General features: G+C 41.2%; 1 protein-coding gene across 2 annotated transcripts in view; it reads right to left on the bottom strand.

Annotated features, from left to right (window-relative positions):
• Positions 1–16,434, bottom strand: part of GLI3 (GLI family zinc finger 3) — a 306,231-nt gene that overhangs the window by 56,712 nt on the left and 233,085 nt on the right. For both annotated transcript variants that reach the window (XM_011944494.1, XM_011944495.1), the window contains 3 exons: positions 5,428–5,641; positions 4,494–4,607; positions 2,695–2,835 (listed from right to left, as the gene is read on the bottom strand). In XM_011944494.1, coding sequence (XP_011799884.1) covers positions 2,695–2,835; positions 4,494–4,607; positions 5,428–5,641 — 469 coding nt within the window. The remainder of the gene's footprint in view (positions 1–2,694; positions 2,836–4,493; positions 4,608–5,427; positions 5,642–16,434) is intronic.

Raw genomic sequence — 16,434 nt, 5'->3', positions numbered from 1 at the left:
GGTCACGGCTATAAATAAGGCAGAGCATCAGAATGGTTTAACACCTTGCCTCTTGGTTGTATGTGGCATGAAAATTCAACTAATTCACAAAATGTCCTCTCTCCAAGGAAAGTCACAGGAATGGAAACTGTTAATACTTCCCTCTGTAAAAAAGTAGTTTTTGCAACTGGTATTTATTCTACCACCAAAGTAATTAGGTGGACTTGAAGTAGCTATTCCTTCAGTCAACATAATACAAAGCACCTACCTACTCTATAACAGGCCACCACTACTGCTGCCAGATACACTCATAAGTAAGAAAGTATACGCATGTCATGCAATGTAGAATCAATTTAAACATGCAAACTTGGGGATCCTGCACCTCAGACAGTAAGTAAAAAGGTAGAAAGTAAGTGATACAAACTAGTATTCTTATTTATGTTGTGGTAAATTAAAATTCTAAATTCATTTAATTAAGTTTATTTACTCATATAATTTGTCTCAGACTAAAATTAGTATCATAAAGGTAATATATTGGATTTTCTTCTAATCCTGACATGAATTTCTTCTGGTTAATCTGGAATTAAAATATTCCACTGTATATGTGCGCATTCATATTTTTTAAAGACCGCTTTGATAAAACAGACAACACGTTGGTCATTTAGTTGGTAGTTTTAAGTAGCCTTCCTTTAAAACTACTCAGATCTCTCTATTAAAACATCATTGAGACCATTGGCCACCGAAATTAAATTCAAATACCTACAATTTCACCATCTTTTAAAAGCTTTCACATTACTGTATTTAGGCTGTAAAAGGGTTAAGCTACTACTGCACTCCAAAAAATATTACTTCAAACCCTGCCTCTTATGAGGAGCACAATTCATTTTAAATGTAGACTTAGAATAAGCTCTTATTTCATTCCTGATTTGGTAATGACTGAACCAGTATCCAACATTCCTTGCAAACTACAATGACTTCTCCTCCAAAACAGCACCATGAGACTGTGTCACCTTCAGGATATTTTAAAAAGCAAGACATCCTGCCAACATCTCTTCTATGAAAGCAGGTTTTGCACAAACAATTCTCTTCATGTTTGTTGATCATTCATTATATCACTAAGGATACACATAGCATATGCTACTCTTTGGGAGTATTTCCCCATACTAAAACAAAAATGCCAAACTTTTCTCCCCCTTGGTATTCCAATGTCTTTGTGATTTCCATTAAACAGTCAGCAAGAATAAATGGCCATTAAGTCAGGCTTGGCTTAAAAATAACACTTGCATCAAATTAAAGAGAAAGAATCAAATTAAGTTCATGGAAAAATTCTGGAAATATACTTTAATTAAAAACATTTGACTTTTTTTTTTTTTTGCTGTGCTCAGAAATCTATAATTCTTCGTGTACAATTACCAGGAGACATGATTTAAAAAGCAATGGAGGAGAGGAACCCTGGCGACATCATGTAAAATCCTCAAAACATTCTGTATAAAACAGAGCTCAAAATCTGGCAACCTGTGAGCTTAACACTCTAATGTAACTGCAATGCGTGGAATACATTACATGGGATGTGACAAGTTGCAGGAGACACACATTAAAAGATCACATTGCCTATGAAACGTGTGGGATGTAAGAGGGACTCAGAATTTTAGTGCTTAATCTAAATGTTAGTTATCAAAAAACATGAATTGCCTAAAAATACAGTTACTGTAAAAAGAAGAATGGATCATGAAAGAGAAAGTGGAGACAGAATGAGAGAGAGGAGGAGGAGGGGAATTGCAACAAATGCTACTTTGTTCAATTTCTCATCATGCTAAAAGCTTGAAAACCTGCCACACTTAATGCCTCAACAGGACCCTGTGCTTCTGCCAGGGGTTGTAGCACCTGCATCTTTTTATTCTTGATCATCTAAATGCTCTTCCACGTCAGCCACTCCTGGTACCATTTGCCAGGGAAAACTCCACTGGTCTTCAAGAAAGTGCCAAGAACAGTGAAGCACTGGGAAGGGAGTATCACAAATCAGGCATGGGGTGGGAAGAAGGCTTTGTGCACACTGCATTATTTGAAATGTGTAATATTTCAAAAGAGTGTGTAAAAATTTCTGAACCTGGTTTGGAAGAGGAGGTGTGGTTCTCAATCTGACCATGCTGCAGTTTCCAAAACATCCATCACTAAATACATTTAAAAACACATTTAACTTTTTCCATGAAACTGGCCTCAAACCAAGAAGTGATGTTACCTAGCTCATCTAGAGTACTAACTGCAGCTCTTAAAATAATGGGAGCTTCCTTAGGCTTTAAGAGTTTGGGAGAGGAAAAAAAGAAATCCTCCATCTCCATGTTTTTTCCATTGTTACCAGGCCTTGGAAGGGGAATCAAACTTGGTTAAAAGGTTAATCATAATTCATGTCCAGCTTACTATTACTCAATAACCATCAAAGTCGCTAACTCAAAATAGTGTTTTCTGGCTTACAGGATCAGAGTCATTACACTCTCTATTGAAGACTTTATTGAATTTTACACTCAGCTTTAGCTGACTGAACAGGTCAAGCACCATGGCTCCGAGTTTTCTTTATTCTCAGAAAGTCATAAAGCCCTCTCCAGTTCGCAATGCCGCTCGCTAAGAAACTTGACTCAGCTCAGGGTCAGAGAGGCCGACCTCCCTGGAAAGGGTCACAGAGCTGTAAAGCCCTGTTTCTGAATACCATCCACTTACGTGCACAAGCTGCTCTTGGGTGTCGAACTCCCTCGTGCAGCCTTCCCAGTGGCAGTTTGTCTCATAGATGACTTCAGGCTCCTGTTTGCTTTCATCTTTGTCCCCTTCCTCCTTGACAAGGGTTGTTCCTTCGGGCTGTTCCTGAAAGAAGAGGGTGGGGGGCAGGCAACAGAGAAGGGGGAAGCATCAGACACAATGGGAGGGAAGACAAGAAGAGAAAGTAAAAACTCGATTTAGATTTGGGTCTAGGGCTTTGTGAATTGAAGAAGTCACACAATAAAATCATTTCTGTGCACGTTTTCAGATTTACCAAATACACTCTGAGAGTTTTAACACGTGATTCAAGGCAACAGCCTGTCAAAATGATGATTAAAAGTTGAGGCCAAACTTTGCTGCCCTGATTACAGAGCTGAAAATAAACCCAAATGTCATCTAAAAAAAACAAAAACAAAAACAAAAACGAAACAAAACCAAAAACAAACAAAACAAAGCTCATAAGACAATAAATCAAATCAGATCTTTACTCAAAAGATTGGTACTTCTATTTTGTTTAGTTGTTTTAATTATTTCTGGTCTGTTAATTTGTTTCTTCTTATATTTTGCAATTGAGGGAAATGGTTTACTAGTATTTCTAATTCTGTTTTCCCTGCTGTTAGAGACTGTGTGAGACACTTTTGTGGACTTTATAGGGATAATGTCCTCTCGATTCAACCTCTGATCTCTAAGGATATGCTCACTACCCAGGGCCCAGAGGCCACAGCATCAAAGTTCAGGGGCACAGTCCTTCCTGCAGCAGCTTCACAGCAATGCAAATCCAAGTCATTTTAAGAATTCATCTTGTGTAGATTCAGGTCCCAATCCGGGGCTAGATGATAAAAACCGTATGCAGGCATTGAAGTGTAACCAGCAAGGTTGTTGCTGTCTGGCAATATGCAAAAGGAAAGATCCATTTCAGAACCAGTGACACCAATTTACTACAGCCTCCACGTTCTTGCTGAAAAGGAAATTTGGGCAAGTAGTCTGAGGTTTGGGCTGAAGCAGCTTGATGACAGGAAGGTCCAGATTCTCTGGACAGCTGGACTCTTGTCCAATCTCTATGTTGGGGAATTAGCATTCATGGAGCTCCTTCCTGCGTCAGTCTGAGAGTCCTATGAGATGATATTATGGGTATAACCTACACATCCTTAAACCGAGGCCTAAAGAATTTAAGTGACTAGAGGCGGAGTCCGGATTGAAATTCCTACACTTTTCCTTTCAGAATTTTGGGCTGAGTGCCAGGATTTAACTAGCCTTAGGTTAGTTGTGTTTTCATCCCTTCTGGTTCGCCAGGCTCTCCTAGAAAGTGGGAAGTAGCAAAATAAGAAAAAATGAGAACACAATCGGTATAGAAGCCATCAGTAGATCCGCCACAGCTCAGGCTTGGGTCCAGGAGCTCAGTAATTCAGGCTCAAGATCACAGATGAGGATTGAAGCCTGGTCTTACCTGTGGCCAGCAACAAATTAATGCAACCATTTCCTCTATGAACTACAGCTGCCCACACTCCTAAGCTGCCTAAACTGTCAAGAAACTATGCCCCACATGGCTTCCTGGACTACATTTGCTTCTGAGCTAAAAGAACAATTTAGTCACTCCATACCTAGCCTTTTGTACAACATGTCGAGTATGGCCAAGGTCAACAATGCAGTAAACAAGGAACTGCTGTGAAAAGACACCAGGACTGGGAAGGAAGGGAGAGCTGGCTTAAAGATACCAATCTTAGGAGGAGTGGACGCTGGCCTGTGCAGCCTGAGTGTCCTACCTGCTGTCCCCGAGCCCCTGGGCTAGGGAGGTCTTCATCGGGTTTGATCTTGGACCTCTTGTTGTGCATCGGATCACCAGTGCTGCTCACTGCAGACTCACTCGTGGGCTTGTTCTGCTGGTCACATTTGCAGAGCCAGAGACAAAAAGATTTTCATCAACAAGGAGCAGTACCATAATTAAAACCTGCAACTCGGGACAAACTGGCTTATTTGGCAATAAAGCAACAACTCTGATAATGCTCCAATTCCCAGGGTAGTAGAGTTCAGATAGTATGTTCAAAGCTAGAAAATACGTAAATGCGGCAGCTCTTCATTTTTAACTCGTGAGTATAAACTCCCTATGGGTTTTACAAGCTAGAAGAATGGAGCTGAGGCCCTAAGCTTTAACAAGCTCCAACAGGGTATTTCAAAAGAACAAAGTTGTGAGGAGGGTAGAAGACCAACCCGTTCCGTTTGTGAAGTTCTTTAACCAGAGCGTCCAGGTTTTTCTCCAAACAATATCAAAGTGGCAACAGTTAACGCAGGGCAAAGCATAGTTTTAGTCTTACTCTAAAGTACCACCTGGTGGTAAGTCGCAACTGTGGTTCTCGCAGAGGGAATGAACAGTGACCAAATGAGAGCAATGCATCCACACGCTGCATCAACATGGGATGCAGGTTACAGATGGCACCAGGTCACAGTGGAGCCCTATCAAGCGGCCTGCTGCTATTCCCATGGGAAAATGACTCTGGGGGAAAAAACTGTTTGATGAGAAGCATTTACACAACACGTCCACCAAAACTGAAGACTAGACCTCAGCATTAAGAAGACAGGATGCCAGTACGACGGCTGTGAGAACACAGAGGTGTCGTGTTGATTTAACAGCTGACATGGTGGCCTGCCCCCACCCTCGGCTGACCAGTGCAGCCGGGTCCATCGACCTAACCCTCTCACCTGTGAGGACTCGGAAGGGCCGGAGCTGACCTGGACGGGGTTCAGAACCGTGGGGATCCCTGGAATAGGCCTCTGTGTTGGAAAAGTTGGGGCAGGGTGGATGAGTGGAGGGCTATGTCCAAAGGCTGAACCTAAGCTCTGCTGTCGGCTTAGGATCTGCTGATGCATGTGGAGAGAGACGGGCGCGGAAGAGTAGGTGAAGCTCAAGGCTGGGCTGTGCGTGGGAGATAAAAAAAGACGACCATCACTTAAACGCCGAGCTCAGACAAGTACACAAGATCTGCAGCTTTCTATCTATAATTTTACCATCCCAAATCAAATTTGTTTAAAGAGAAGGTAGGATTATTGCCAAGCATCTTGAAAACTTCTAAGGGAAAGATGAGCAGAGATGAGACACGCATGTGCGTGCACACACACACGCAGACCTGAAACAAGATTCTGCAAAAACAGAAATAAAAGGCATCAGCTCAATAATAACTATTTATTGCAATAACAAACTTTATATAAAAAAGAGAATGGGTGACTACATGCTTTATAGGACTTTTATTGGCTCTTGGTTCCGTATGTTCCTGTGCATGGAGCAATTCCTTTAATCTTAGCTCACACCGCACGCTTTCATATGTCTCCAGATCTTATTACAAGAGGAAAGAAAATCAATTGGTTAAATGTGTTTTGAACACCATGCTTGTCATATCACTCATTTGTTTGTAAAGATGGAAAGCTTGGTTCATCCAGAATGCCACCTAAAGAATTTCCATCAGTGCCGTCTGGTTACAGAAGCTGATGGATTAACCTCTCCCCGCTGAAATCAGTGATCAATGGGCTTCGATGGAGGAATATTCCAGTGGGAGAGCACTGCTCCCTCTTCTAGCTAAACAGCATTTAATGTCTATTAAAGCCCATTATGCATGCTAATGCCTGTCACTACTTTATTATGCCACACTATTTCCCAGGCTATAGTAAGTCCTGAGGAAGCAGTGATATTACCTAAAGATTTCTCGACTAGCAGGCAATGCCAAATCATTCTTTGTGCCAGTGTGGTTTTGGAATCAAACCCTCTTAAAAGAATGGAGTGTTCTTAAGGAATTTGCCAATGGCTTAAAAATGCATGAAAAACTAATAATTGCATTCATGGAAATTTCTTTTTAAAAAAAAATCAGTAAAAAAATATTTTTATATATACGTATATATTTCTCCCTATCCTGCTGTGTAATACCCAGAAAGAATCAGGGTTTCTTGTAATGTCAAAGTTAGAATTCATGCAAATTTCCAATCTGGTGGGTTAATTACTATGGCTGTTAAGCGCATTAACGGAGAATAAAATAATTACAATAGCAAAATTCAAACCATTTCAACAACTTTAAGTAATAATTCCAAAGATATACTCTGTTCATTAATGTGACTCTACATTTTGCCTATTTGACTACAATCCATAACAGGCAGCTTCAATGGGATTACATTACTATTATTTCTACAGAGAACCTTACATTACAATAGCTTGCCCATTTAAGACTGAATATCATTAAGAATACCCTAGGAGAATTTCACCAGGCTTTGAGGAACTCTCCTTTCATTCTGCATTGTATTTCTTTAATAAAGGAAAGCAGAAACATGGTGAAAACAGTCATTGTTCACAGTAAGTTAGGGAGAAATCAGTAATAATATTCCGTTTCTGCGGCGTTATAGTTGCTGCCAGTGTTTCCAAAAGCAAGCATGAATGATTACGGCAAGACTTAGCTAAGGTAGCTGTGTGGGTGATTGATAGGGCATTAATCAAAAGATGCATATCTGCCTCAGAATTTGTTCACAAGCTTTCTTCTAATAGCTGATTTCATGTTCACTGAGCTCTATGCCAGTTTGTCCAATTTATTTTTCAGTGTACAAGCCATTCATCAAAAAACACAATGATTTAACAGTCCCCCTTCCTTTGGGTGAATGAGTATTACTAAGTGTAACTACGTTACTCTATTCATTAAATAAACAAAAACTAAAATAACCCACTTCACATATAATTCCCATGGCACACAGACTTTGTATGTATCTCCAAACACCTTTCCAGGGTTCTAGGAGCCTAGACTATCTGGCAGAGTTGGGAGAGGATCCCTGAAGATCATTTACACTTCTAATTCTGGGAGACATGATATTTGGGGGTTTAAAAAGTCAGTACTTAATTAAAAAATACAGACCATTCAAAAAACTTTTCACAAAGCAAAATACGCCCTTGATTTTATACATAAGCAACTCATAAGCATTCACAGATAGATAAGGGAAGTGCACTTTTCAAATGATGTAGGAGGCTGGGCACGGTGGCTCACACCTGTAATCCCAGCACTTTGGGAGGCTGAGGCAGGTGGCTCACCTGAGGTCAGGAGTTCGAGACAAGCCTGACCAACATGGCAAAACCTCGTTTCTACTAAAAATACAAAAATTAGCCGGGCGTGATGGCACACACCTGTAATCCCAGTTGCACAGGAGTCTGAGGTAGGAAAATCGCTCGGACTGGGGAGGTGGAGGTTGCGGTGAGCCAAGATCGCACCACTGCACTCCAGCCTGGGTGACAGAGTGAGACTCTGTCTCAAAAATAATAATAATAACAATAAATAAAAACAAAAAAACAAAAAGATGTAGGAGGTGTCCTTACAAAAGACAAGGCTCAGCATTCCCACCACAGTTTCCTAGGTCCACGATCCTCCTTGTCCTCGGGGAGCAGAGGTAGGGGTTCTGAAAGCTCTCGACATACTTTGGCCATGTCCCCATTCAGGGCCCCCACCTTTTTGCTGATAAAACCAGGTGATGGGAATAAATGTTCTCTAAAATCCACATCAACGATTAGACTGCAAGGGCTATGAGAGAACACACGGTGGACGGTGATCATGAGCCTTCATGGCTTATTCATAAGAAGCCAGCAACAGAAACACTCTCCTCCTCCTCATGTACAGACCTGGGCCAAGGCAGGGTATGGGACAGCTTGTCTGGACCCAGAAGGGTTGGCCCTTGGCCTTCTGCTGTCGCTCTTGCCAGGGACTGTGCGCAGGAGGGTTGCTCCACTCCAGAAGACAAAGCCAATTCAGAATTTGATGACAAAAGTAGAAAGTTCTCAGCTCTGACACAGTATCACTTAACAGATTTGGAAGTCAAGGCTCCTCTGCTCTCAGAACACTGCCATCAGAGTGCTGGGGCTGAAGACAGGCGATGACTGGGCACAGCACACGGATGTCGAGAGTCGCAGACAAAATGCCCATGAGAAAGGATGCCTCCCATGCACACCCTCAACCCTCTCGGGCAAGATCAAGGTATGAAAAGATTCTCCTGAGGTTTTCCCACTGCAGGGATAAGAAAACCTGAGCCACCACAGCCTCCTCCTTTAAATCAAAGTGGGGAGGGCTGTGGAGGAGGGGAGTCCTGCATCCTTTTGCCTCCTGTCACAGCACGAGCCCCTCAGCATGTTCAGCACTCACAGTGTCCCCTGCCTGGAACCCTTGGCTTCCAGAGCTCAGAATGGCCACTTCCTTTTTAACATTCAGGTTCCAGCTCCTCAGAGGGGCCTTTTTAGACTCATGCCCCATCAAAACGAGCCCCCTCTGCACCTCCTTGCCCCATCATTTTCTACTGCTTGCCAGTTCTATTCTCATGGCAGCATGCAGTACTCTCTAAAACTCCTTCTGTCTCTCCATCCAGGAGGTAAGGTCCAGCTGGGCCGGGCAGTGTGGCTGGCAGAGCAGACGCGCAGTACTGAGTCAACGAGTGACTGAATCTCTTCTTCAGTGTCTATTAGTTCCCTGTTGCTGCTGCAACGAACAGTCCAAACTGTGTGGCTTAAAACAACAGACATTGTTTATTATCTTACAGCTCTGGAAGTCAGAAGTCTGCAATAGGCCGGTGGGGTTGCGTTCTTCCAGACTGTCTAGGCTCCCTGTCTATTCTGTTTCCTGGAGGCTGCCCACATTCCTCAGCTCAGGGGTTGACATCACTCAGGCCTCCTTCTCCTCCTCCTCCTCTGACCCTAACCTGCCTCTCCTGCCTCCCTCACACAAGGGCCCCTGTGATTACATCACAGCCACCCACACAATCGAGGATCATCTTCTCATCTCAAGATCCTTAGCATAATCACACCTGTGAAAGTCCTTCTGGCGTGGAAGGGAGTCTATTCACAGGGCCTGGGGATTAGGATGTGGACATCTTTGGGGCCGTTATCCTGCCTATCACACTCAGAAGAATCACCTCAAAGAAAACTATGTTTTCCTCTGAAAACTACAATTTGACAACATGTCTGTAAAGCAGCATTACATAAACGAAGCTAGAGTCTACATCCATTTCCTTCTGTAGCACTTCAATGGCACAGGATGGACTTTGCTGATTAAAGAGATCAGAATTAAAAACAAAAGGTAAATTCTACTTTTAGGGACCCTGAATATGAACCTTCCTAAATAGTTAATATATTCATTCCACAATTTCCCACAAATAGAAAGTATTACTATTGTTGAAAAAATTTTTTTTTTTTTGAGATGGAGACTCGTTCTGTAACCCAGGCTGAAATGCAGTGGCGTGATCTCAGCTCACTGCAAGCTCCGCCTCCCAGGTTCAAGCAATTCTCCTGCCTTAGCCTCCTGAGTAGCTGGGATTATAGGCATGCACCACCATGCCTGGCTAATTTTTGTATTTTTAGCAGAGACGGGGTTTCACCATGTTGGCCAGGCTGGTCTCGAATTCCTGACCTCAAGAGATCCACCCGCCTTGGCCTCTCAAAGTGCTGGAATTATAGGTGTTAGCCACCGCGTCCAGTCTATAGTTGAAATTGTTAATAATCTCTTATACCTTCTCTAAAGCAGGACATAATCTACAGTCTAAACCTTGGTACCTGTGCTTCCCATCCTCATGGCCTCCACGTTTCTGTTCACCCCACTCTTTCCAAGGAGTCACCAGAGGAGATTAATTTTATGTTCTGATTCTGAATTCTCTGCATTCAACAATTAATCTGTTATTATTTTTAAAAATTACTTTTATAGCTTTTGTTTCTAAATAACTACATGAAAGATGGGGTAATTTAAGACAATAACAACAAACATTTATAAAAATGTGACTTGTAACTGTTAATTTATATTTAGTCAATAAGATCAGTAGAAAGAAAGTGTTAGATGGCCCAGATCTTCCCAAGCAACGTGCTAACACAGTCAGAGGCCTCCTGAGGTGAGTGAGTGTAATGGAGAGAAAGAAAAAGAAGTAGAAAGATCAACAAACTCTTAGGAATACAGCCCAGGCCCGCTTCTCTGTGCATTCCTAACGTCCACCCCAGATACTGCTGGCAGCAGGATGTGGAGGAGCTTCCAGAGACCAGTGTTCCTCACAATACACTTTGAGAAACACTCTTCTAGGGCAACAATTAAAAACCCAGAATAAGTTAATTTAAAAATTAATTTGCCCTTTATTTTACAAAAGAGCAGACAAGGAGAAAAATGTGGATGTTATACAGCTTACTAATCAGAGCTGATGTATGGTCACTGGGTTGTTAGTTTGAAAGGGCATTCCACTGGATGCAGGGTCTAAATAAGGATAAATTCTCAGTCAGTTTCATCTTCATATTCAGCTCCGAGCTCAGTTAAAGGTGATTAACAAACCGTTGTTAAAGAACCATTGAACCGTTGAAAAAGAACCATTTTTTCTTTTTCACGAAGACTTCAAAATAAAATCTGAAGTCACGAAGACTTCAAAATAAAATTCTCAAAGTCTGAATCTTTAAGAAAGTTCTGATGTAAATATACATCAGAAACCAGATATACAAAGTGTTGTCAATACTCTTAAAAAGCGTGATCAAATTTTGCAAACTGGTCCTTGTTTCTTAGCATTACTGTAAACAGCACAGTAACACCTCACTTACACGGAAGTCTTCTTTCTGGGTATCTCAAAAATTATACCCAACAGGACAAAACAGAGTGCAGGTAAAAGGAAAACTGTTAAGCAACCAAAATAAATGTCCTAAAGTCTACCCACTGCATATCATTCATTAATTCAGCAAGTTTTAACTGAGTACTTTATACAAATACCATTTATATTTCCAAAGAAAAAATAATTACTTGTAACCAGAAAGTTACACATAATTTATAATTAATATATTAAACCTGGAAATGCATAATCATGCTTGGCTTTCACAATAAATATTTACTTTTTTCACACCAGGGAAAGTGATGTAAGTCAACATTTGTACAGAAACCCTTTTAATCCATTCTGCTAATATAATGTATATTTATTTCCAAAATGATATATAAAATGGAAACACTAAAAGTTCATGCTGCAGAAAATCAACCATTAAACATTTATTTACCCTACCATACATATAGGCACTTCAAAGTCATTAGTGTTCAAATCAAATGGATAAATCCAATTAGAATAGTGTATGAGAAAAGCCTGTGTTTTTTAAATGCTTCAGGAATTCTATATATGGGGGGGGGGGGGGGGGTCAGAGTGCTGGGGATATACTGGATTCCTTAACAATGGTACTATAAATAAAGCAGCATAATATGGCTTGCTGTAGCCCTTTAAATTGGAATAGTAAGTAAGAGCTGATTACAATATTCGAGAGATTCGTTTCTACATAAAAATAAAGAAAACAATTGAGGAAAGTAAGAAAAATGTCAAGAGGCCATATCATCCATCCACCACACACTCAAAGGTAAAAGCTACTATTTTATTGTTTGATGATTTCAATCCACAGGACATTCTTAACCCTTCCCTAAAATAACAGCTTTTTCCTAGAGTTGCCATGGAATATCTCACTCCCATATAATCGCAGTGCCGGGGTTTCTGCACCAGCACATGATGTATGTGGGGAAAGGGCACAGAAGGATGTGAGAAGCTGAGTAGAAGGGAAGGCTCTTCGGTTTCTAGGATCATCTCTGAAATCTCTCAATGACCCAGCATGGTGTGCACAGAGCTGGGCAGGTAGGTGATGCATTAGAGAACTAAGCCATAGGCAAGCCCTGGCGTGAGTGGTAATCACACTCCATCAAAAAGGTACCAGCTCTCAGTCCAACGTGAAGAGTAACGAATATGTGGCACCTCTGGATTCTTGGGAAATGTCTTGTAAATGTAAAATCAACTGTCTACCCGCCACCTACAAAACACTTCTTCCAATTGCCTTGGTTGTTAAATTTCATTCATGCTTAGAGGTTTTTCCCTTCTGTAAGTTCCGTAAGTTGAATTTTTTCAACATCCTTAAAAGAAACTCATGTGATAGTATCAGGATGTATTCCTTTAGGTCAAGGCCCTGGAATTAAGAAACTTCATGCTGCAACAAACCTAGTTTTCTACAGGCTGAAGAAGAATCCAATGAGTACCCCACCTCTCCTAACTCGTTTGCTCATGAAATCAAGATAGGAAGTAAAGTCAGGCAACAAGAACCACTGAGATAACATGGTACCAGAATGTGAGAAACTGACTTCAAGAAAATAGAGGGGAGAGAGACACATTCAAAGCCAAGCCAAACTTCCTGGCTACTTTGTGACTGTTGCACTAAGAGGTCATCCTCACTTTGGTTACAGTCATGGAATTCGCTGCACAATAGTTGCCATTCAAAGAACCTTTTTTTTTTTTTCCAGTTTTGCAGAGAATGGGCCAACAGCTATCATTACTTGTACATGTATAGGGACACACATGCATGCATGTGCTTCTATTTGAGAGGGAAAAAAAAATAAAGCTTCCACTTCCATCTATAGAAGTTTCCAGGGCAAGTTTATTGGAAATCCAGCCCAGCCTCAGAAGTAAAGAGTACACAGATAAAGACCCACATGCTCTTAAGTATCTCAACGTTTACATTTAGGCATATGCTTTCTGAATAATGCTTTGGAGAAAAACACATTAGGCTTTACATTATGAAAGTGATCTAAAAAGCTGAAAAGCCACTTGCCATTAAGCAGCCAAATAGACATGATCTCAATGAACGTGAATAGCAGTAACAAATTCTCACATGAGATCTGGCTCATCAAGTATGTTAGACATGGTTAGAAAAATCATATGTTAATATACGCATAGTCCATTTCTTCAAAATATCATCAGATATTATTATTTCTATTATAAATAGCATTTCACCATGTCTCTCATTTGAGGATTTCTAAGAGAGAAAGAAGTGTGTCTGGTGAACACTCAGAGTTAGACCCACCAGGTTGAATTCGTGGTTCTGTCATGTGAGTAATTGAGTACCTTTGATTCAGCCTGCTAACCTCTATGAACATCAGTTTCCTCACCTGTAAAATTAAACAGCCTTGTGAGGGGTCTCCAGGGAAGGCCCTTAGATTTCTGGTCTTCCAGATCTAAGGCCCTAGACCTTAGGCCCTTCCTATTGTCCTTAGATCTGTGGTCCAAGATGCTGTGGTATAACCTGGCCCCTGCCTGTGTTGTCAACTTTGTGCCTTGGCTAACCTGCCCCGTGTTTTACTGTCATCTGCTGACGGTTCCCCCAGCGCCTCACTCCTCCCACCTCAGGGCCTTCACCTACTTGGCCTTCTTCTTAGAAAGTTGTAGAAAGCTTTCCAGGGTGTGTTGTCATCATCCTATAAGTCACTGGCCAATCCCCTGAATTAGGCCCTTGGTGCTACTGTTTCTTAACATCTGGGTCATTTCCTTTACAGCACTGACCAGAACCCTTACAAACTCCTTTGTTCCTTTGTTCATTCATTTGTTACCTTACAAGTTCCTTTGCTCATTTATTCGTTTATTCATATGCTTAGAGGCTTTTCCCTTCCGTAACTTCCATGAAGGTGGGGGTCGTGTCTCTCTCAGGCATTTTGTAGCACCCATGCCCCCAGTACAGCGACTAGCAGAGAGTTAAGCTCAGCTAAATATTTGTGGAATTAATAACTGATTAAATGAAATACTATGTAAAACTAACTACCACATCAGGTAATATTAATTACTTTTTTTTTTTTTTTGAGACGGAGTCTCGCTCTGTTGCCCGGGCTGGAGTGCAGTGGCCGTATCTCAGCTCAGTGCAAGCTCCGCCTCCCAGGTTCCCGCCATTCTCCTGCCTCAGCCTCCCGAGTAGCTGGGACTACAGACGCCCGCCACCTCGCCCGGCTAGTTTTTTGTATTTTTTTAGTAGAGACGGGGTTTCACCGTGTTAGCCAGGATGGTCTCGATCTCCTGACCTCGTGATCCGCCCGTCTCGGCCTCCCAAAGTGCTGGGATTACAGGCTTGAGCCACCGCGCCCGGCCTATTAATTACTTTTAAGGAAGTAAATGAGAGCTATCTTTTTAAGGTGGTATTAATTACTTTACCGAAAATGGGGGAAGGGAATGTCATCTCCAAATTTTTAGAAGATGGAATGATAATTTTAAAGACGTCGGCAATTTGGCACTGTATTTATCTGTTCTTCAGTGTGCTTCTCAATTCATTTGTGTGTTATTTCTCTGACATAAGCAAGGTGTTTACTAAGCACAGAGCCAAGGAGCTATGGAGGCCGAGCTGACTTCCAGCCTGTCTCAGGCAGCATCAGTGGACCTGCCAGATGCACCCTTACTCCAGAGTCCTAGTGTCAGAGAGGTCTGATGATCCACGAAACAGAAAGCACAACTTGCCCTCTCGTCATCAGACTGAGCTCATCAGTGCTGGTAGCAGAAAAACACTGCACTGTTTTGTGAAGCTGGAGATCTTGGCACTCAGAGAGGTGATGTGCAACATGGGAATGTCATTTTCACTGAGATCTCTTTCCTGGTCACACCAGGCTTAAAACCACTAAGAATATAAAACCACTTTCATTGTAGCCATTAAATAGAAAGCGAGAAAGTGATACCCAGTGGATTAGAAATGAGTGGAGTACTCATTTCTTCATCCCATTTACATTTGCTGGAAGACTACAGAAGAAGGGTGTCATTTTAAACACCTTCTCTTCCAAGGGTGGCTCAATTCTCTAGGGAGAAGGTTTTAGCAAAGGTAAACTATTTTAACCCACTGTGATTCACTGGCTATTTACAACCTTAGCCTTAACTATGTAGAGTGGGGGTTACTGGCTGTATTTGATAAATATAAATTATCTAGTTTTAGATGGGGAGTTTTCCAGGTGATGGAGAAGCCACAACTTCTTGAAACATGCAATATTTTATAACATACTTTCCAACATGCATAGAGTTATTTTTGAAAGCTATTTTAATAATTATGAGATTTTAAAAGACTTGTCAGGTACGTCTAGACAATGCATTTTTTTAAATCTGACATAATCAAGTACTGTTATAATATGCCAATGGGCTTTTGTGAATAAATACTGGTTTTATATGGTATTTTTATAGTAGTCTGGATTATTAAGTAAATATATAAACTTAAAATAGACATTTGCTTTTTTAATCCTTTATTTTCTATTCACCCCTCTGTCTCTATATCTATCAATCTATGACCATGTAATAATATAACATACAGATTGCAACTTTCAGAAAACCAGAATTATTCAACTACCATGTAGAAAACTTACTTTAATAAGGGGATGATGAGAATTCTAGTTACTCATGAGAGAGTTCCTTAATTTATTTACTCAAGAACCGTTTACTGAATGGCGTCAATATGAGAGAACGCAGGTGTCACAGGAGTGGGAACAAGAGGTGCACAGTGGTTGGCTTTTTGGTGCTTGTGTTCTATTGGAGAGAAATGGATAGCAAACTACTAAAGGAGAAAGAAAATATGGAAATGTCAAATCGTGGTAAATGCCATTACAGGCATCTTTAACTGCATTTGCACTAGGGCACAGATGTGAAGGAGACAGCTACGGCATTTCTTAGAAACTGAGTATCTTTAAACATTTAATGACATGTTTAGAAATGTAAACATCATTACTGATGCACTGCCAACACCAACAGCAAGTTAGGTATTAGAAAACATGTAAGTGTGAGAGTCAAGTGTGTTTAGAGTAAATTACCAAGCAGGAAACTGGAGTGCTAGTGCTGATGCCCACTAGGCACGGAACTTTGCTAACTTCATCTTGCAAAGATCCACTGGGCTTATGTGTAAAACAAGAATAAGGCCAGGTG

This window comes from Colobus angolensis, unplaced genomic scaffold (assembly GCF_000951035.1).
Source record: "Colobus angolensis palliatus isolate OR3802 unplaced genomic scaffold, Cang.pa_1.0 Scaffold232, whole genome shotgun sequence".
NCBI lineage: Eukaryota > Metazoa > Chordata > Mammalia > Primates > Cercopithecidae > Colobus > Colobus angolensis.
This window is presented reverse-complemented; position numbering and strand designations above follow the sequence as displayed.